Source organism: Schistocerca gregaria, unplaced genomic scaffold, assembly GCF_023897955.1.
Source record: "Schistocerca gregaria isolate iqSchGreg1 unplaced genomic scaffold, iqSchGreg1.2 ptg000396l, whole genome shotgun sequence".
In the NCBI taxonomy this organism is placed as follows: Eukaryota; Metazoa; Arthropoda; class Insecta; order Orthoptera; family Acrididae; genus Schistocerca; species Schistocerca gregaria.
In genome coordinates, this window is record NW_026061835.1 from 382,297 (window position 1) to 403,941 (window position 21,645).

General features: G+C 42.9%; 1 protein-coding gene across 1 annotated transcript; it reads left to right on the forward strand.

The window, feature by feature from the left end:
• The first annotated feature begins 559 nt into the window (after positions 1-559).
• On the forward strand, positions 560-21,430 carry LOC126311053 (cilia- and flagella-associated protein 251-like). The gene is made up of 5 exons (XM_049992124.1): positions 560-565; positions 978-1,258; positions 1,311-1,855; positions 6,469-6,818; positions 21,332-21,430. Exons 1-5 carry the CDS (start codon positions 560-562, stop codon positions 21,428-21,430), a joined length of 1,281 nt encoding a protein of 426 aa, XP_049848081.1.
• Positions 21,431-21,645: the final 215 nt, after the last annotated feature.

The window sequence follows — 21,645 nt, forward strand, 5'->3', positions numbered from 1 at the left end:
GAGAGGTCCAGATGGGGGTAGGAGTGTATGGAGTGTGAAATAAATGTGGGTATTCCCACAGGAAGCTAAATGAGGTTGGGGTGACAGGAGGTCAACGAAGAGGGCACCTTTCTGACAGGTTTTGTGAGAGCCCCAAGGGGAGCAGGAGAAACAGGTGAGGGAGTTGGCCAGTAAGCTGGAAGCAGACTGTCCAGTGACTTAGGGATGTAAACAGTAGAAATGGAAAAGTCAAGGTGAGGAAGTAAAAGGCAGACAGGAATAGCTAGAAGCTGAGTAGTCAGGAAGACTATGAACTTCATCCTTAATAAAAAACATGACTCCACTGCATTACATGGAAACTTTCCCTGGGTGATTGTGTGAGTCTGGGGGGGATGTCAAAGCAGACTGGAAATAAATAAGAGTTCAAAGCAGGTCATGAGCATGCAATTTTGTTTCCTGAAAGCAGAAAACAAGTAGAGGCTATGATTCCAAAAGCAGCCATAAATCCTCTTTGTTGATTCAAAGGCCACAAACATGCCACCAAAAGAGTGCCATGATTAGGAAAGGGAAAACGGAGAAAATGGAGGTGTGTCACCTCAGTGGCTATCGAGTGGCAGCTTTCGAAGGCTCACTGGCGCAGGTCACAGAGGCTGGAGAATCCACCTCTATGAGGTCTACAGAGGTGTTGGCATCCTCATTCTGTCTATTCCGTCCATCCTTGGAATCCACAGCAGAAAAATGTCTGGAGATGCATACCAGCAACAAGGAGGTCAGTCAGCCAAGGATATCTTGTCACAACACCACCAAGGAGGATCTCCAAGCAAATAAATAAGCAGATCATTTGCCTTTCTGTTTGGCAGAGGAAGACTCAAATATTTGTTGGCTTTAGGAACATGGAAAGTTTTCATGGTAGTGTTCCTTCTATCCTTCCTGGAATGTCAATTGTGTAGCAGATGATTTTTTCCTGTGAGGCAAAAGTTTTTGGCTTGTTTGCACAGGAGGAGACGGGGGAGGAGCAGAGTGAGGAGACGGGGGAGGAGCAGAAGGAGGAGACGGGGGAGGAGCAGAAGGAGGAGACGGGGGAGGAGCAGAAGGAGGAGACGGGGGAGGAGCAGAAGGAGGAGACGGGGGAGGAGCAGAAGGAGGAGACGGGGGAGGAGCAGAAGGAGGAGACGGGGGAGGAGCAGAAGGAGGAGACGGGGGAGGAGCAGAAGGAGGAGACGGGGGAGGAGCAGAAGGAGGAGACGGGGGAGGAGCAGAAGGAGGAGACGGGGGAGGAGCAGAAGGAGGAGACGGGGGAGGAGCAGAAGGAGGAGACGGGGGAGGAGCAGAAGGAGGAGACGGAGGGGGGGGGAAGAAGGAGGAGACGGAGGGGGGGGGAAGAAGGAGGAGACGGGGGAGGAGCAGAAGGAGGAGACGGGGGAGGAGCAGAAGGAGGAGACGGGGGAGGAGCAGAAGGAGGAGACGGGGGAGGAGCAGGAGGAGGAGACGGGGGAGGAGCAGGAGGAGGAGACGGGGGAGGAGCAGAAGGAGGAGACGGGGGAGGAGCAGAAGGAGGAGACGGGGGAGGAGCAGAAGGAGGAGACGGGGGAGGAGCAGAAGGAGGAGACGGGGGAGGAGCAGAAGGAGGAGACGGGGGAGGAGCAGAAGGAGGAGACGGGGGAGGAGCAGAAGGAGGAGACGGGGGAGGAGCAGAAGGAGGAGACGGGGGAGGAGCAGAAGGAGGAGACGGGGGAAGAGCAGAAGGAGGAGACGGGGGAAGAGCAGGAGGAGGAGACGGGGGAAGAGCAGGAGGAGGAGACGGGGGAAGAGCAGAAGGAGGAGACGGGGGAAGAGCAGAAGGAGGAGACGGAGGAGCAGAAGGAGACAGAGATGGGCTGCTACTATGACACTGGGTGTTTTTACAACCAAAGTGCTGTATTTCTCATCACATGTCTGGATGTCCATGTCCTTCATGAACTGAGACATAGCAAGAAATACTGGAACTGCCTGATGGTAGAACACAGGATTACTGAGAAGCCGACAATTTTCAAATGACCTGGAAGGGCACCTCTTTCCTTAACCCAGATTTCACGGATGCTCTATCATCAAGGTACATGGAAGGAGGAGATGGCATGGTCACCATTACAACTTTTGAAGCAGGGAGGAAGAGGCAGCCAGGTTACACAGTTGGCTGGGTGTCACCAGGACATTACAGTGTGGTCAAAATGATCACACTGGTAACAGTGCAGTGTGTTCAGAATGTGTTGTTTTGCTGATCTTTGACAGTAGCATCTCTCTATCAAATGTGAGAAAAGGTAGGGTAGCCAGGCCCTACTCCAATGGTGTAGACAGAAAAGGAAAAGTTGCTGTCTAATATGAAGTTGCATTCAATGATTGTTCACAATTCATAGAAACTTCCTTCTGAGATCAGAAAGAACTTGGTAACTCAATATGCTTCGTGCGTCAAGCATCCCCCCCCCCCCAATAGCAGCCACTCTGACCATGGGCTCTCCACAGGAGTGTCACCCACCCACAAGAAGGGCCGTCTGACAACAGCTGCTGCCAGGGTTTCCAATCCTCCGAGAGGGAGATAAAACACTACTTGCCATACATGTGGAAAGAACAACTGAAGAATTAGGAGTGTGATCCCTGTGTTGTCAGGGGGCTCACCCATATGGGTACATAACAGCCGCATCACAGATGCCAGGGAGGGAGTTGTTCCGTAAGTGGCTCACACTGAAAAACAGGAAATTTTGAAGTGGAGGTCAAACCTAAAGTGGGGACCTAAACACCAAAAAGTATGAATGAACAGGCAAAAGGAACAAAATTGTGAACAATACAGGAAAGCAGGTGGATAGCCATGTCAATTTGAATCTGAACACTGAGAAAGGAGAAGGAGAGGGCATTGGAGAATGAGCAAGGATAGAGAGGGAGTGGAGGTTGACAAATGCAGGCAGTGAAGAAGAACTGGCTGTATTGCCCCATCTGCGCCACGTGTGAAGTCACTAAACAACTGTGAGATCCCAGCGAGGGATCTGACTTTAGTGCATCATAATGTACCATCAAGTTTCCCATCATGAAATTGCCATCATTCAAAGGTTATATAAAGCAGTGCAGGCATTTTTGTGACTTTCGTGAGTCTTGTGGTAAATAATGAGGATTCATAAATCACTGCTAAAATAACCATTTTCTTAATTCAGTAATATGTGCTGCTCGCAATATAAACACCCATTTTCTGGTGACTAGCATTAATTTTAATCCAGCTTTTGACACGGTTTGCAATACATAGAATAATCCGAGATTGATTGTGGGAGCACATCTGGAAAACCTGTTGGTGCTTCCTTTAGTAAACGGGAACGGTGCAAGTAAATTTCATGGACTACTTCAAACAATACTCATGTGCTGATGGTATTACAACTAATTGTATCCTTGCAAGACATAATTGTATCTCATCTATTTGCAGAAATTGTTGACCAGTCTGTAAGAACAGAATTTAAATCCCACTGGAGTTTCAAAAGCTTTCTGACATTAGGAGAGAGATAAGCTTTTCTCTAAAATAAAAGCAAATCTGAAATCGTGAAGGCTACAGACCGATATGGCACAGCACATATGGGAATAAACATCAGACCACTTGCAATGCCAAGCACTTTGCCCATTTGAGATGAATATAGTACCTGTTAGTGCTGCATTTGTCATGTGCCACTTGCCTGATACTTTGCTGAAATACAGAAAATTCAGACAAGCCATGTGTAGTGAATACAAACCTATTATGATGCTCAACAAAGTGTTTTGCCCAATTGCCTGAAGGGTGTCCATAGGACTTCTAGTTGCACATCTGCATGCTGTCATGCTTGTCAAAAATGACACCACACAGAAACAAAACACACAAAGTGGAACAAGGTACGACTGTCCAAGTGACATAAAACACAAACACAATGGTATACATCCATCAAGTACATTGTGTTATTGCTCACTTAAGTCATCCCTGGCAAAAACAATTGCTGCTTACAACAGTGGCAATATGGTTAAAAGATAGCAGTGGCACATGAAAAACTTATGCTCTCTCAGTTCATACTTGCAGGCACGATTTATATCTGAAGCACGTGCACAGTGCCTCTGACTTCACAAATGGCAAAGTAGAGCACCCATTCAGGGAACAGATGGAAACATACCAGAAACAAAACAGTGGATATCTGTTCAAGTAGACTCCTGTATAAGCGTCTTCATTTTACCTTCTGTCTGTTTAATGATGCTGGAGATAACTGACATCTCATCTCAATCCCAATGTCTCAGATTTGGTGAGTATAAAAATTGTTTATCCAGAATTTTGGTCACCTTGCAAGATCAATATGATGTTGGGAGCAGAAGTTTGTCTGTACATTCAGAAGGCAAGCACTCTCCATAGGAACTGATCATCATGCGCTTCAAAAGACAGAACCTTTTTGGGTTATGTATGTCAAAGCAGTATCAATTGGTAGAACAAAAAATTTTGTCAAGGTAGCCATTTGTGTTGTGTTCTGTGAAAACTTAGGCCGTGTTTCTTGAAGAAACTGTGAAGGTCAGAAGGGTCAAATCATGTCTGAGCCACAATATCTCTAATCTCAGGGCACAGCATTCCACTGGCATCACTAACTACTTAGACTGTTGATATTGATTCGATTGAGTGTCACAAGTGAAAATCTTTGATTGATGCACATGTGCAATTGTTCATGTGTGCATGTGTGTCCCAAGATGCCGCTGATACAATAATACCCTGGCTGGTATCCTGCAAGGCTCTGCTCCTTCACAACTGAGTCACATTTTGAGTTGTTTTGTTATATTTGAGTAAGTTCCTGTCCGTGTTGTTTAGAATTGTGTCTGCAATAATAATGCACCTATGAGTGATTCAGTGCTTGATCATCTGTCAATATTATGAATTGCACTTTGTGTTCTGCGTCATGCATCATGCAAGTGCGAGAGTATTCCATGTTTTAAGTCTCATGAAGGAAATCTACTCCAACACTACCTGTGTCAGAGGCAAAGCAATCTCGGTACATGTTTTTGCTTGAGCTAATGTATCAAAACTTGTTGAAACATTTGCTTCTGAATAATACAAATTTTAAAGAGTGTTAATTTATATTGCTAGCCAGTTCTGCCAGTCTTTCATATTTTCTACTTCCTGGCCCTTTTTGTGTGAATCTTTATTTGTGCAGATTACTGATTCCATTGATATGTGTCAGCAGAAAATCATGATTTTCAGTTCCCTTGGCATAGAGCAGAAATATGTTTGCACTTTGCCATGGTGGCACTTCCTTCTTCATGTGGCACCCAGATTGAACGGCTGTCTACTGCCCTACTAGTCACCCTGTTGTGGCTCAAGGGAAGTGAAGTTGCTCATTTGACATAAAAGTATAAACTGTCAATTGTTACCTCGGTGAATAGTCATTACCTAACTCCACTTGGGGAATTTGGCTGCTTGTTTCTTGTTGACTCTGATGGCTCTCTGCTGTAGCTCTCAGCGTGCTCTGAATTTTGGTAGATTGTATATTTATAAAGGTCATTTTTTAATGTTTGTCTGCAATTCATGGGTTACTTCTTATGGGCTTTTGTTTCTTTCTCTTAAGTGTTATACAATACTAAGCAGCTGTCCAAGAGCTACAATCAGTTGTGTGACTTGTGAATCTTCCTGTATTTGGATGAATGTTATTCAATTGTGTAACAGGTACAAAAGCTGCAAGTTGTTAGCTCATTTTCTGCCTGTAATTGTAGTTCATTTGACTGATAAAATTTTTTGTTGAACCTGCCCAATTGGTGTGACGTTTCCTAGTTTTGTAATCTGTGTACTTCCAATTTCAAGTCCTTTGCAAAATGGTACAATTGACAAAATATGGTTTCTAATTAATTAATCCTGTTCAAGTTTCAACTGTGAGTATTGTGATTTTTAAAAAAGTTAGTAAATTGTAATAATAATAATAATAATAATAATAATAATAATAATAATAATAATAATAATTTCGGTATGTAATAAAGTGAATCACATAAAGTAATTGACAAAATATGCGAGTTGACATTCAATTTCTTTTCCTTAAAGCTGTTTCAACCCAAGTTATGAGGTATCAATGTCTTTATAACAGAAGAAGAGCAGCAATGTGATTCACATTTCCTGGAGAAAAAAAAAAAAAAAAAAAAAAAAAAAGGAAAAAAAAAACTGAAGATTCAAAAGATAGATTCATTGTTCATCTTCCATTTCAGGAAGAGCTGAGTTTGTTATGCAAGTCTTTCCACAATGAATCAAAATGCTTCTCTTAAACTGAACAGGAACTAGCAAGACAATCAAAGTTTGTCGAAAGCTACACAGAGTTCATGGGGATGTATGAAGATTTAAGACATATGGTAATAGTAATCATAACAGATGCCATTTCATATTACATGCCACATCAGATATCTTTAAAAAACTAGCTTAGCTACTAAAGCAAGAGTAATGTTTGATTGTCTTGCCAAATGGAATACGAATTTGTCACTCAACAGTCGTCCGATGGTGGGAACAGCCTTCCAGTGGTGGGAACAGCCTTCCAGTGGTGGGAACAGCCTTCCAGTGGTGGGAACAGCCTTCCAGTGGTGGGAACAGCCTTCCAGTGGTGGGAACAGCCTTCCAGTGGTGGGAACAGCCTTCCAGTGGTGGGAACAGAGTTCCAGTGGTGGGAACAGAGTTCCAGTGGTGTGAACAGCCTTCCAGTGGTGGGAACAGCCTTCCAGTGGTGGGAACAGCCTTCCAATGGTGGGAACAGCCTTCCAATGGTGGGAACAGCCTTCCAATGGTGGGAACAGCCTTCCAATGGTGGGAACAGCCTTCCAATGGTGGGAACAGCCTTCCAATGGTGGGAACAGTCTTCCAATGGTAGGAACAGTGTCGCCCTAACCGCCATCTGCTTCACGTCTGCTGTGCAGCTAGCTACCTTAATATAAGTAATAACTGTATTTTTCTTACTTGTCACTTCTTCTTTGGTGTGTTTTTGGTTTTAAGAAGCTTTTCAATTGTCTAGTGCTAGTAATAGTGTTCCATAGATTTTGTGTTTGTTTTTAATACAGTCAGAGAGAGTCCGTTTAGTCAGCTATAGTGAGAGTAGTGTTAGTGTTTGTTTTCAATACAGGTCAGAGAGAGGTAGTGCTATTTTCATTGTTTTCTACAAGAAGTGTCTAGCAATCATAGTTTAGTCAATAATCAGCTGCCTTTAGTGAATTAGCAGTCTCGTTAAAAGTTGATTAACTCTCTTCAGTAAATTGATTCCTTAGGATGAATATGATGTGTGACTGCTGTGTACGGACACAGGAGGAGCTGGCCACTTTTCAAGAACAGGTGGGCATGTTGATGGCCGCGGTCAGCCGTTTTCAGGCTGCTGCCTCAGAGTGTAGCGGCAGTGGGGAGTCTGGTGAGTCGCAATGTACACCCCAGGTGTTACATGCTTCACCCACTGTCCCTGCTGTCGAGACATCTCCGTGGGTACCGGGCGCGGTTGGGTAACCCTCTCCCTAAGGGGAGTGGCGGGTTCAGCGGCGTTCACAGAGCACGAGGCGGAGGGTCAATGTGGAGGCTGGCCACGTGGCATTGCCCACACAGCCTGTGAGTGGACATGTGGCTGCTCCTTTAGCAAGGTCCGAGCAGGCACACGGGTGGAGGAGTTTATTAGTTATTGGGAGCTCCAACATTAGGCGGGTGATGGAGCCCCTTAGGGAAATAGCGGAAAGGTCGGGGAAGGAGGTCGGTGTTCACTCTGTCTGCTTGCTGGGGGTCTCATTTGAGATGTGGAGGAGGCCCTACCAGCAGCGATAGAGAGCATTGGGTGCACCCGATTGCAAATTGTTGCTCATGTCGGCACCAATGACTCCTGCTGTCTGGGTTCAGAGGTCATCCTCAGTTCATACAGGCGGTTGGCGGAGTTGGTGAAGGTGGAAAGCCTTGCTCATGGGGCGGAATCACAGCTAACTATTTGTAGTATCGTTCCCAGAACCGATCACGGTCCTCTGGTTTGGAGCCGAGTGGAAGGCTTAAACCAGAGGCTCAGACGATTCTGCGGAGAGCTGGGGTGCAAATTTCTCGACCTCCGCTATCGGGTGAAGAAATGTAGGGTCCCCATGAATACGTCAGGCGTGCACTACACGCCGGAAGCGGAGTACGTTTGGAGTGCACATGGGGTTTTTCTATGTTAGAGAATTCCCGACAAGACACCACCTGAGACACGGCATGGCAGGAGTAGGCAAAATGCAACAGGGAATAACATTATTCATGTGCTAATAGTAAACTGCAGGAGAGTCTATAGAAAGTACATAGAACTGCTTTCATTAATAAACGGTCACAACGCCCATATAGTACTAGGGAAAGAAAGTTGGCTGAAACCACATGTAAACAGTAATGAAATCCTAAACTCAGATTGGAATGTATACCACAGAAACAGGCTGGACAGTGAAGGGGGAGGCGTGTTTATAGCGATAAGAAGTGCGATAGTATCGAAAGAAATTGACGGAGATTCGAACTGTGAAATGATCTGGGTGAAGGTCACAGTTAAAGCAGGCTCAGAGATGGTAATTGGTTGTCTCTGTAGGCCCCCGGGCTCAGCAGCTGTTGTGGCTCAGCACCTCAAGAATAATTTGGAAAATGTTTCGAGTAGATTTCCCCACCATGTTATAGTTCTGGGTGGAGATTTTAATTTGCCCAATATAGACAGGGAGTCTCAAAGGTTCATAACGGGTGGCTGGGACAAAGAATACAGTGAAATTCTTTAAAGTGCTTAAACTGCTCCCGGTAGTTTTCAGATAAACAGAGAACCAACTTGTGGCAACAACATATTAGACCTTTGGTGACAAAGGTTAACACAGAACAGGGAATCAGCGATTATAAAGTGGTTTCTGCATCGATAATTTCAGCTGTAAATAGAAATATTAAATAAGGTAAGAAGAATTTTCTGTTCAGTGAAACTGACAAAAAGCAGATTTCAGAGTACCTGACAGCTCAACACATAAGTTTTGTCTCAAGTACAGATAATTTTGAGGATCAGTGAACGAAGTTCAAGACCATCATCTAATATGCGTTACATGAGTATGTGCCAAGCAAGATCATAAGAGATGGAAAACAGCCACCTAGGTACAACAACGGATTTAGAAAACTGCTGCAGAAGCAAAGGGAACTTCACAGCAAACATGAACATAGCCAAAGGCTTCCAGACAAACAAAAATTACGTGAAGCAAAATTTAATATGAGGGGGGCCATGCAAGAGGCATTCAATGAATTTGAAAGTAAAGTTCTATGTACTGAAATGGCAGAAAATGGTACTGAAACAGAGGATGACAGACTAAAGGCCAAAATACTTAATGTCTTCTTCCAAAGCTGTTTCACAGAGAAAGACTGCACTGTACTTCCTTCTCTAGATGTCACACAGTTGACAAAATGGTAGATATCAAAATAGATGACAGAGGGATAGAGAAACAAAATTGCTCAAGAGAGGAAAGGCCGTTGGTCCTGATGGGATACCAGTTCGATTTTACACAGAGTACGCGAAGGAACTTGCCCCCCTTATTGCAGTGGAATACTATAGTTCTCCAGAAGAGCGAAGCGTTCCAAAGGATTGGAAAAGGGCACAGGTCATCCCCGTTTTCAAGAAGGGACGTCGAGCAGATGTGCAGAACTATAGACCTATATCTCTAACGTTGATCAGTTGTAGAATTTTGGAACATGTATTATCTTCAAGTATAATGACTTTTATGGAGACTAGAAAAGTATTCAGTAGGAACCAGCATGGGTTTTGAAAAAGACGGTCATGTGAAACCCAGCTCGCACTATTCATCCACGAGACTCAGAGGGCCATAGACACGGGTTCACAGGTAGATGCCGTGTTTCTTGACTTCCGCATTGCGTTTGACACAGTTCCTCACAGTCGTTTAATGAACAAAGTAAGAGCATATGGACTATCAGACCAATTGTGTGATTGGATTGAGGAGTTCCTAGATAACAGAACGCAACATGTCATTCTCAATGGAGAGAAGCCTTCCGAAGTAAGAGTGATTTCAGGTGTGCTGCAGGGGAGTGTCATAGGACCGTTGCTATTCAAAATATACATAAATGACCTGGTGGATGATATCGGAAGTTCCCTGAGGCTTTTTGCAGATGATGCTGAGGTGTATCGAGAGGTTGCAACAATGAAAAATTGTATTGAAATGCAGGAGGATCTGCAGCGAATTGACGCATGGTGCACGGAATGGCAATTGAATCTCAATGTAGACAAGTGGAATGTGCTGCAAATACATAGAAAGATAGATCCCTTATCATTTAGCTACAAAATAGCAGGTCAGCAACTGGTAGCAGTTAATTCCATAAATTATCTGGGAGTACGCATTAGGAGTGATTTAAAATGGAATGATCATATAAAGTTTATCATCGGTAAAACAAATGCCAGACTGAGATTCATTATAAGAATGCTAAGGAAATGCAATACAACAACAAAGGAAGTAGGTTACAGTACGCTTGTTCACCCACTGCTTGAATACTGCTCAGCAGTGTGGGATCCACACCAGATATGGTTGATAGAAGAGATAGAGAAGATCCAGCGGAGAGCAGCGCGCTTCTTTACAGGATCATTTAGTAATCGCGAAAGCATTACTAAGATGATAGATAAACTCCAGTGGAAGACTCTGCAGAAGAGACGCTCAGTAGCTTGGTATGGGCTTATGTTAAAGTTTCGAGGACATACCTTGACCGAAGTGTCAAACAGTATATTGCTGCCTCCTATGTATATCTCGATAAGAGACCATGAGGATAAAATGTGAGAGATTAGAACCCACACAGAAGCATACCGACAATCCTCCTTTCTACGAACAATATGAGAGTGGAATAGAAGGGAGAAATGATAGAGGTACTCAGGGTACCCTCCGCCACACACCGTCAGGTGGCTTGCGGAGTATGGATGTAGATGAAGATGTAGAACAACCACGAAATATTATCTGTAGTCTGTATGGTTATACTTCCACATGGAACGCATTGACTTCACAGTAGACATGGAGAACATGTATCGACAAGTTCTGGTTCTAATTGAAGATTACACTTTCCAATGAATATTGTGGAGGTGTGATAGATCTGCACCACCTCACGAATACCAATGAAGGACCAGCACATACACAATGACTTGTGCCCCCTTCCTTGCAGCACAGTGTCTGATACGATTAGCTCACGAAGAGAGTGAGCAGAGTGAGGCAGCAAAGATTCTCACTTATTTCAGTATGGACCACTTTATCTCAGGTTGTGATACAGTAAGGGCTGAAATTGAGCTCCAGGAAGATCTCGTGAACATATTGATCAGAAGTGGATTTTCACTATGGAAATGGTACAGAAACAGTGCCACACTATTTAAAAGTATTCCCTCAGTGGTGCAAGCGACAACTTTTTTTTTCTGCTTGAAAATGATGAGGATATTAGAACTTCAGATTTATTCTAGCACCCAGCTGATGATCATTTTCAAAATTGTAAACAATATCAAAGCAGCACCTAATATCTACAGATTCACAAAACACACACTACTGTGTGACACATCAAACATTTTTGATCCCTTTGGATTATTAGACACATTGTCATCAGTTCTGAGATATGTTTGCAATATCTATGGTAGCATAGGTTAATGTGAATTGGGCCCTTGCCCTCAGAGTTTCACTCCTTGTGGCAGACACTATATAGTCAAATTTATATGACAGACAGCATGCACATTCATCGTATAATCACTGCAGGAGGGACACCTATTAGCAAACAGAAATCAGTACAAGATTTGGATGATCATCCAAATATTTATCACGTGATTCTATTTCATGTATCAGAGACCTATCTGAATATTACTGGAAGCAAATCCCAAAAAACAAAAGTAGCTACACCCTTACTTTTACTTCACTCAGCACAATCTGTGATACATGAGCTACCAAACATGAAGTTAGTTTTATTGAATTACTAAGCTACATGTGTTAAAATCTTCACACCCAGAGCCAAGATGATCTCTCTATGAAAATCACAAGATATCTATTAAATAGCCACAAGAATATCCAAAGAAGACTTTTTTAAGTTTGTCTGGCTATGATAATAGCAAGAAGAGTGACTCTGCTATTAATGTAGGAAGGTACGTCTTGTGTAGTTGCAATAACTAAATATTTTAGACAAATTAGTTGTTATATCTACTGCTGTGTAACCTAAAACTTGGGTAAAATTACATATTTCACAATGTCTATGTTACCAATAAACAATGGCTGCAATAATAGAGTCATATTTTAGTTCAAACAGTTGATTTAAACTTTTCTTCACTTCAGAAATTTTTTCTCTTGTGGATGAATTCTGTTGCAAATTTATGAAGAATTTCTACAGAATGGGAAAACGATAGTTGCATTATTAGGCTTCACCGTACCTGCTCATTTTTGGTTTATTCCTTGCTACGTCATTCTTGTTCAGTGATGTGCCTAGCCCATAGATCTGTAAGCACAGTGGCAACTGTCATTGTATCAGGAGAAAAACATGAAGTTGAGCTGTTATTAGCCAGTATGAAAGTATTGTCTGAGAAAGTTTTTGGATTGTTCAGTATACAATTTTATTGTGATAATGGATTTTGGTAACCAGTGTAAACGAAGTTGCATATGTTGCAGGGGCCAGGAAGGTGTGGAGTGCAGAAAACAATGAGAAAGAAAGTGGAGATGAATAGGATACATAGATAGGAGTTGATTAATTACAATGACGTTGTGTAGGGCGGCACACACAAGAGATGAAAACCCTTGGCTGATGAAATTAGTGAGCACCCTAGGAGGAGGCCAGGAAACAGTGTGATGTTCATTACATGCCACAAAACCAGACTTGTTTTGCTACTGGTGAAACTCACCCATGCTCTGCCAGTCTCACAGGTGCTACCCTATAGTTTCACTCACCTGAGCAATAGGAGGTGGACTTTGCTCCTCGACAGGGCCTGATTGACAAGAAAAGAAATTGCGTGTTAATATAAAAACAACCTTGTCTCCAAAGGTAAAACGAACAGGTGATTCACTAAGAATGTTACTATATAGCATGATAAAGAAAAGAATAATTTCAATCTTTTAATGTGCCTACTGATCAGTGAATGACTGAGCATCTGATCCACTCAATTATGTACAGCAGTGAACATTACTAACCAAGTTCCATAAAGCCAAAACTTTATTCCAGTTCGTGGCTGCTATCTGAAGACTTCCAGGAGCAAATAAATTTTTAGTCAACATTTCACATAATTATTGACCAAATTTTACAATCCTGTAGTAACGTGCTTATTGAAAAATACAACTTTATGTTACAGGATTAATTCACTGTGGCAAGTTAGGAACTGTGTGTATGGCTGTATACAAAGCATCACTCACTTTAGGCATATGCAAATATTATATTCATCAAGTATTTTATAACGAGAGCACTTAGTTACTTGCAGAAAACTTCATCCCCAATTTCAAATTATTATGAATATTTCTCAGCAATACCTCACACAAAGTAACAGAAGAAATGTTTATCACTTACCACATTTTTGCTGTTCATGCAGTCAAACTGCCACATGAAACAAATACAATGCAACCCTTCATTCTTTACTTACAGATGGGTACATACAGCCACAAGCAGGCATGGCAGATGATGTGGGGTATTTCTCAGGTTCTTTCTTCATAGAGGTGAGGCAGGAAGTGCTTTGATGGGTATGGGAACAGGATGGAGTAGGAGACATAATAGGAATGAGAAGGAAGTGTGTGGTGTACCATCTGGATGGTACCTTACAATGCCTTCTTGTGGAATTCAACAAAGTGCTTTGTTGCTGGCATGTTAGGGGGCCTGAAACAAACTCAGTGCAACTCATCTTGTCCATGACAGGCTCTGTATAGTTTCTGTACAGATGCCGATAACACTGGACAATTTTCCAGTATTCCTGCACTGTACACCCTTCATAGATCACTGCACAGTAGCTTACCAGCCAACCCAGGTCACAAACTCTATATCAACTATCTACTTCGGTGTGCCATGGCTGTTTTAATAAGAATGCAGCCCTCTATATTGGCGTCACCAGTGCAACCTACACTTTAGGTGCCTACAGCAGTGCTTCTCAGTTGTTACCAACTGAGGACTGAACTGGAGATTCAAGAATAGTTCTCATTGTAGCAAATAAATTCCAGTGGAACAAGGCATTCTCTATCTTGCCTTCACTAGAAGTGTGTTTCATTAGATGCATGTTGTTACTCACAATCTGTGTGGCAAAGAAACACTATTAAATTTGACTGCTCAGGAACATCTCTGTTCTTGTGTTATTTTCATTACTTCTTTGTTTTTGGAAACTTATTACCAGGGTCATTCCATCTCACCATCCTTCTTCAATGATGATGTGGCCTTATTACTGTATTATTCTTCCAGGTCTGTGCCTCCTGGATGGCACTGCCATATTTTTTGCTGCTATATAGACAACTTTTCCACTGAGCACATCAACAACATTGGAATCGAGGACATCACCAGTCCAATTTGCAGGGCTCACCTGACACCTTAAAGAATGATTCTCATATTAGTGACAACCTTAGATCATATAAGAACCATTTTTACGTTGCTTGCACTAGGAAGCTGATTCATTTGCACAACATTATCATGTGCCTTTTGTGTTGCAACGAAGTACTAACGTTATTGCTACCTGAGCAACATTTCTCCCCTTGTGCATGGATCATCCACATTAGGTGGGACAAATGACCATGGGTTTGGGTGGCCAATAGCGGCTCCCTGCTGCACTCCCTGTAGAGAGGTGAAGCAGGAATACAAACAGCTCTAACGAATTTCGACCGTAGTAAGTGCAAAACATGTTCAAAAAGAGTTATACGAGGTATTCTGTGTATTAACTGTAATTACTGGTACCACAAAAAGTGCATTAAAGTTAACCTGAAATACTTTAACAGACAAGAACAGTGGACATGCCACCAGTGCATCATACTAGCAACTGAATCCAAAGTAAACAATACTCTAAAAATGCAGGATCATATAATTACGTCGCTGAAACAAGAAACAATTGACCTCAACCACAAGGATAAAAGCCTACTGGTTAAGTATCATGAACTATTAGTGAAGTGTAATGAATTTGAAGTGGCAGTAACCAGTAAAAAAACTAACAATGAACTCTTTATCCGCACCTTGAATGTAAATATCGGTAACAAAAACTGGCGTTTGACAGGACAGCGTAGTACAAGAAATAGTCAAGCTGTAAATCATGCTCAGAATGCAATGCTCAGAAATCATGCGTTGTCTAGCACCACATGTAATCATAGCTCTGTAAAGTCTGCATGTGAACAAACTGCAATGAAAACGAAGCTAATGTGGGATAGACCTATGCGAAATGGTTCCAGAAAGTGATTTTAAAAGTGTAACTTCTGATAACCACCTGGTGCAAGATGCTAGCAAGATCAATTTACAGTCTAACGTTGCACAATATCTTACACAAAAATTAACCCAAAGTGAACAATCTGCCACAAAGTGTACGAGTAATCACTGATGAACAGTTTCTCAAGCACCAATGTATGTGCAGGACAAAAGTGAAAGAAATTCCGGAATGTTACAGAGCAAGAAAATATCGGAAAAAGTGAAAGTAATAACATTAAGTGACAGTGATGGAGGGGCCTGTGCTCAAATACTGTAAGACAAACTAGGGCCCTTGTATCAGGTAAAAAGCATAGTAAACCTGGTGCCCCACTAAAAAGGCGATAAAAACGCAGAAAATTTGACAAAGAAACTTCAGTACACGTGCTCCCTACCGCCGTTGGATAAGCAGCTGCAGCAGCAAGTCGTATAACCCTAGCTTGCTTACTTGTTAGATAGTTTAATTAGCTTCTTTGCGTGTTTTTGGGTACTTGCATTGTTTAATTCATATATTTCAGGCGTATTATAGTATTTGACAGTGGTAGCATCGCGCTTTATTGTTTACTTGGTAGATTCGTATTTAAATTGCGTAAGAGTTTCGTATAGGAGGTGCAATTTCGAGTTTTAGTTACTGTAATCGTAAATTCAGCAGATTGTCGCACAGTCGTTAGGCATTTGTACAGGTTAGTTGATACATTCTTTCCGTGTTTCATTTGCGTTATCTAGGCATGGACTCTTGTTTCAGCAACTGTTGTTCAGCATCGATTAGAATGGACAGGGACTGCGATTGCTGTGTTCGGATGAGGGCTGACTTGGCATCCCTTCGCTCACAGCTGCAATCGGCGCTGACTTCAGTCGCGCAGCTTGAGGCTGTTGCCAATGGGCACCACTGTGGGGAGCCGGACTTGGGTATCACGGGAATGTCAACCTCGTCCCGTCTGTCCCCAGATCGGTCTGCCGCTGTGGTTGCCCCGGTTGCTGCCCGCAGTGGGGCTGAGCCCTCGCCTGTGGTTGATTGGGAGGTCGTTCCAAGGCGTGGCAGGGAGCGAAAGGCGTCCCCGGAGGCTGATCAGAAAGCCTCCGCGGTGCGTCTGACAAACCGGTTTCAGGCACTGTCTCTGGCTGAGCCAGATGCAGCTGCCTGCCCTGTTTCCGAGGATCATTCTCAGCCTTCAAGGTCCGTGCAATCGCAGAGGGTGGGCTTACTGGTAGTTGGCAGCTCCAATGTTAGGCGCGTAATGGGGCCCCTTAGGGATACGGCGACTAAGGAGGGGAAGAAATCCAGTGTGCACTTCGTGTGCATTCCGGGAGGAGTCATTCCTGATGTGGAAAGGGTCCTTCCGGATGCCATGAAGAGCACAGGGTGCAGCCAGCTGCAGGTGGTTGCACATTTCGGCACTAATGACGTGTGTAACTTTTGATCTGAGGAAATTCTCTCTGGATTCCAGCGGCTATCTGATTTGGTGAAGGCTGCTTGTCTTGCTTACGAGATGAAGGCAGATCTCACCACCTGCAGCATCATTGACAGAACCGACTGCTGACCTTTGGTGCAGAGCCGGGTGGAGGGTCTGAATCAGAGGCTCAGACAGTTTTGCGACCGTGTTGGCCGCAAATTCCTTGACTTGCACGATGGGGTGGTGGGGTTTCGGGCTCCGCTGAATAGGTCAGGAGCTCACTACACTAAGCTGGCGGCTACACGGGTAGCGGAGGCTGTGTGGCATGGACTGGGCAGTTTTTTAGGTTAAAAGGCCTCGGGAAATTACGGGGTGGGCTGCAGTGTCAAAGGGTGCATGTCAATTACAGGACGTGCTTGGATCAAGGAACAGTCGGAATTATAGATGTAAATTGTTGTAGTTGCGCTGGAAAAGTCCCTGAGCTTCAAGCGCTAATAGAAAGCACAGAAGCTGATATCGTTATAGGTACAGAAAGCTGGATAAAGCCTGAAATAAGTTCTGCAGAAATTTTTACAAAGTCTCAGACGGTGTTCAGGAAAGATAGATTAGGCCAAATTGGTGGTGGAGTGTTTGTGTCTGTCAGTAGTGGTTTATCTTGTAGTGACGTCGAAGTAGATACTCCGTGCGAATTGGTATGGGTGGAGGTTATACTTAACATTCGAATTAAGTTAATAATTGGCTCCTTCCACCGACCCCCAGACTCCGATGATACAGTTGCTGAACAGTTCAGAGAAAGTTTGAGTCTCGTAACAAATAAATACCCCACTCAACGGTTATTGTTGGTGGGGGACTTCAACCTACCCTCGGTATATTGGCAAAAATACTTGTTCAAAACCGGTGGTAGGCAGAAAACGTCTTCCGAGATTGTCCTAAATGCTTTCTCCGAAAATTATTTCGAGCAGTTAGTCCACGAACCCACGCGAATTGTAAATGGTTGCGAAAACACACTTGACCTCTTAGCCACAAACAATCCAGAGCTGATAGAGAGCATCATGACTGATAGAGGGATTAGTGATCACAAGGTCGTTGTAGCTAGGCTCAATACCATTTCTTCCAAATCCATCAGAAACAAACACAAAATAATTTTATTTAAAAAAGCGGATAAAGTGTCACTAGAAGCCTTCCTAAAAGACAATTTCCATTTCTTCCGAACTGACTATGCGAATGTAGACGAGATGTGGCTCAAATTCAAAGATATAGTAGCAACAGTAATTGAGATATTCATACGTCATGAATTGGTAAGAGATGGAACGGATCCCCCGTGATACACAAAAAAGGTCCGAACGCTGTTGCAGAGGCAACGGAAAAAGCATGCGAAGTTCAGAAGAACGTGAAATCTCGAAGATGGGCTAAAACTTACAGACGCATGAAATTTGGCACGTACTTCGATGCGAGATGCCTTTAATAGGTTCCACAACGAAACATTGTCTCGAAATTTGGTAGAAAATCCGAAGTAATTCCGGTCGTATGTAAAGTACACAAGCTGCAAGACGCAGTCAATACCTTCGCTGCGTAGTGCCGATGGTACTGTTATCGATGATTGTGCCGCTAAAGCGGAGTTATTGAACTCAGTTTCCCAAAATTCCTTCACCAGGGAAGACGAAGGGAATATTCCAGAATTTGAAACACAAATAGCTGCTAGCATGAGTTTCTTAGAAGTAGATACCTTAGGGGTTGCAAAGCAATTCAAATCGCTTGATACGGGCAAGTCTTTATGTCCAGATTGTATACCGATTAGGTTCCTTTCAGATTACACTGATACTATAGCTCCCTACTTAGCACTCATATACAACCGCTCGCTCACCGATAGATCTGTACCTACAGATTGGAAAATTGCGCAGGTCGCACTAGTGTTCAAGAAGGGTAGTAGGAGTCATCCATTTAACTACAGACCTATATCATTGACGTCGTTCTACAGTAGGGTTTTGAAGCATATACTGTATTCAATCATTATGAATCACCTCGAAGGGAACTATCTATTGACACGTAATCAGCATGGCTTCAGAAAACATCGCTCTTGTGCAACGCAGCTAGCTCTTTATTCGCACGAAGTAATGGCCGCTATCGACAGGGGATCTCAAGTTGATTCCGTATTTCTAGATTTCCGGAAAGCTTTAGACACCGTTCCTCACAAGCGACTTCTAATCAAGCTGCGGAGCTAAGGGGTATCGTCTCAGTTGTGTGACTGGATTCGTGATTTCCTGTCAGGAAGGTCGCAGTTCGTAGTAATAGACGGCAAATCATCGAGTAAAACTGAAGTGATATCAGGTGTTCCATAGGGAAGCGTCCTGGGACCTTTACTGTTCCTGATCTATATAAATGACCTGGGTGACAATCTGAGCAGTTCTCTTAGATTGTTTGCAGATGATGCTGTAATTTACCATCTAGTAAGGTCATCCGAAGACCAGTATCAGTTGCAAAGCGATTTAGAAAAGATTGCTGTATGGTGTGTCAGGTGGCAGTTGACGCTAAATAACGAAAAGTGTGAGATGATCCACGTGAGTTCCAAAAGAAATCCGTTGGAATTCGATTACTCGATAAATAGTACAATTCTCAAGGCTGTCAATTCAACTAAGTACCTGGGTGTTAAAATTACGAACAACTTCAGTTGGAAGGACCACACAGATAATATTGTCGGGAAGGCGAGCCAAAAGTTGCGTTTCATTGGCAGGACACTTAGAAGATGCAAGAAGTCCACTAAAGAGACAGCTTACACTACACTCGTTCGTCCACTGTTATAATATTGCTGCGCGGTGTGGGATCTTTACCAGGTGGGTTTGACGGAGGACATCGAAAGGGTGCAAAAAAGGGCAGCTCGTTTTGTATTATCACGTTATAGGGGAGAGAGTGTGGCAGATATGATACACGAGTTAGGATGGAAGTCATTACAGCATAGACGTTTTTCGTTGTGGCGAGACCTTTTTACGAAATTTCCGTCACCAACTTTCTCTTCCGAATGCGAAAATATTTTGTTGAGCCCAACCTACATAGGTAGGAATGATCATCAAAATAAAATAAGAGAAATCAGAGCTCGAACAGAAAGGTTTAGGTGTTCGTTTTTCCCGCTCGCTGTTCGGGAGTGGAATAGTAGAGACATAGTAGGATTGTGGTTCGATGAACCCTCTGCCAAGCATTTAAATGTGAATTGCAGAGTAGTCATGTAGATGTATATACGAGGTCTATCCCCAAAGTACGTTATGATTTGCAATTAAAAATAAAGCATTGGAAATTTTTTATTATATACAGATGAAAGCCACACTTAAATACTACTATTCTACTTAGTTGCCATTTAAATTAAGGAACTTGTAGCGATGGACAAACTTTGACATTCCCTCGTCATAAAATTTGGCCGCCTGCACCTTCAAACACGAGGTTACCTCTTCTTGAAGCTGTGCGTCGTCATCAAAACACTGCATAGCCAACCAGTTCTTCATTGCTGGCTCGGTGCCAGGTTGGGACTGTCAGGTGGAGGAGGAAACAAGTCCCAGTGAAAAGATTCGAGAACTTCATGAGCGACATTTGCCGTGTGGGCCTTGGTGTTCTCATGAATCAGCAAGATCTTTGAGCCCAACTTTCCCCTGCGCTTCTTTTGTATTGCTCTTTCTGAGGTTGTGTAGAATTTGCAATACTTTTGAGAGTTTATTGTAGTGCCTCTTTCTGGGAAATCCACAAAAATCACACCTTTTCTGTCCTAAATGAGGTAACCACGTGGTAGAAGGCGCAGGTGGCCGAATTTTACGACTAAGGAATTTCCAAGCTCGTCCCTCGCTATGATAAGTACCTTAATTTAAATGTCAACTATGTAGAGAAGTAGTATTTAAGTGTGGCTTTCATCTGTATATAATAAAAAACTTTTCCAGTACTTTATTTGTATTTAATTCCAAAACGTAATGTACTTTGTGGATAGCCCTCGTACTTTGAACATAATAGTGGGTTCTAACGACATAGACAAACCTCTGAATCTAATGTTGAAACATGTGGTAGAACCATTGGCACCAATACTCACTCTAAGTCACAAAATGAATATCATTATCCATTCTATACCCAGGACATATGATGTTCAAAATTTAAGTAGTAAAGTTGATACTGCAAACCTCCACCTGACTTTAGAAAAACATGCATACAAAAGAAGAACTGTTGCAAACTTTGAAATAGAGAGAATAGCCAGAAACCACTTCACAACACATGGTTTACACCTAAACAAATGTGGCAAGGAGATTACCTGCAGTAGATTGGCCTTCCTGACAACTTTGGGGGACAATAAGAAACCAAAATTCAGAAACCATAAACAGATGCTTATATGCAATTGGATAAAGACAAACAAGATGGGAAATAAAAAAGAGTAATAGCGACCATAATGTGCAAACTGCACTAGACAAATGGGTCATGAAGTCACAGAGACGAAACACAAAACCCCCTGATGCCTCAAAAAGGATCAATAATGTGATAGTGAATATTATGAATTACGTCCCTCCAAAATGTCAATGCGATGCCTCAGCAGTGTGAAGTGCATGTGGACACTTTTCAGGCCCACCTGGAAGATGAGTCGGCTGCCAAGGACAACCAACAGAACCAGCATAGCTGCTCAGATGTCAACATACCTGGAATACAGCACAATTTAAACTAAAGGTCAGTGACACAGTAAATATGACTTCGAGCCCCTCTGAGTAAAACCCACTCAGACCTGAAAATCTGTTATCACAATGCACAATCTTTGAGCAACAAAACTGATGACTTAAGCATTTTGCTGTCCAGTGAACTCAGTGATATCTCAGTAGTATGCCTAGCAGAACACTGGCTCTGAACTCATGTAGTTAAGTTAATCTCACTACCATACTTCAA

Bases quoted from the DNA above. Each gene is read 5' to 3' on its own strand.
- LOC126311053 (XM_049992124.1), top strand. The intron at 1,259-1,310 runs GCAGAAGGAGGA...GGGGAGGAGCAG, and splicing joins AAGGAGGAGACGGGGGAGGA to AAGGAGGAGACGGAGGGGGG. The intron at 1,856-6,468 runs GCTGCTACTATG...GTCACTCAACAG, and splicing joins GCAGAAGGAGACAGAGATGG to TCGTCCGATGGTGGGAACAG.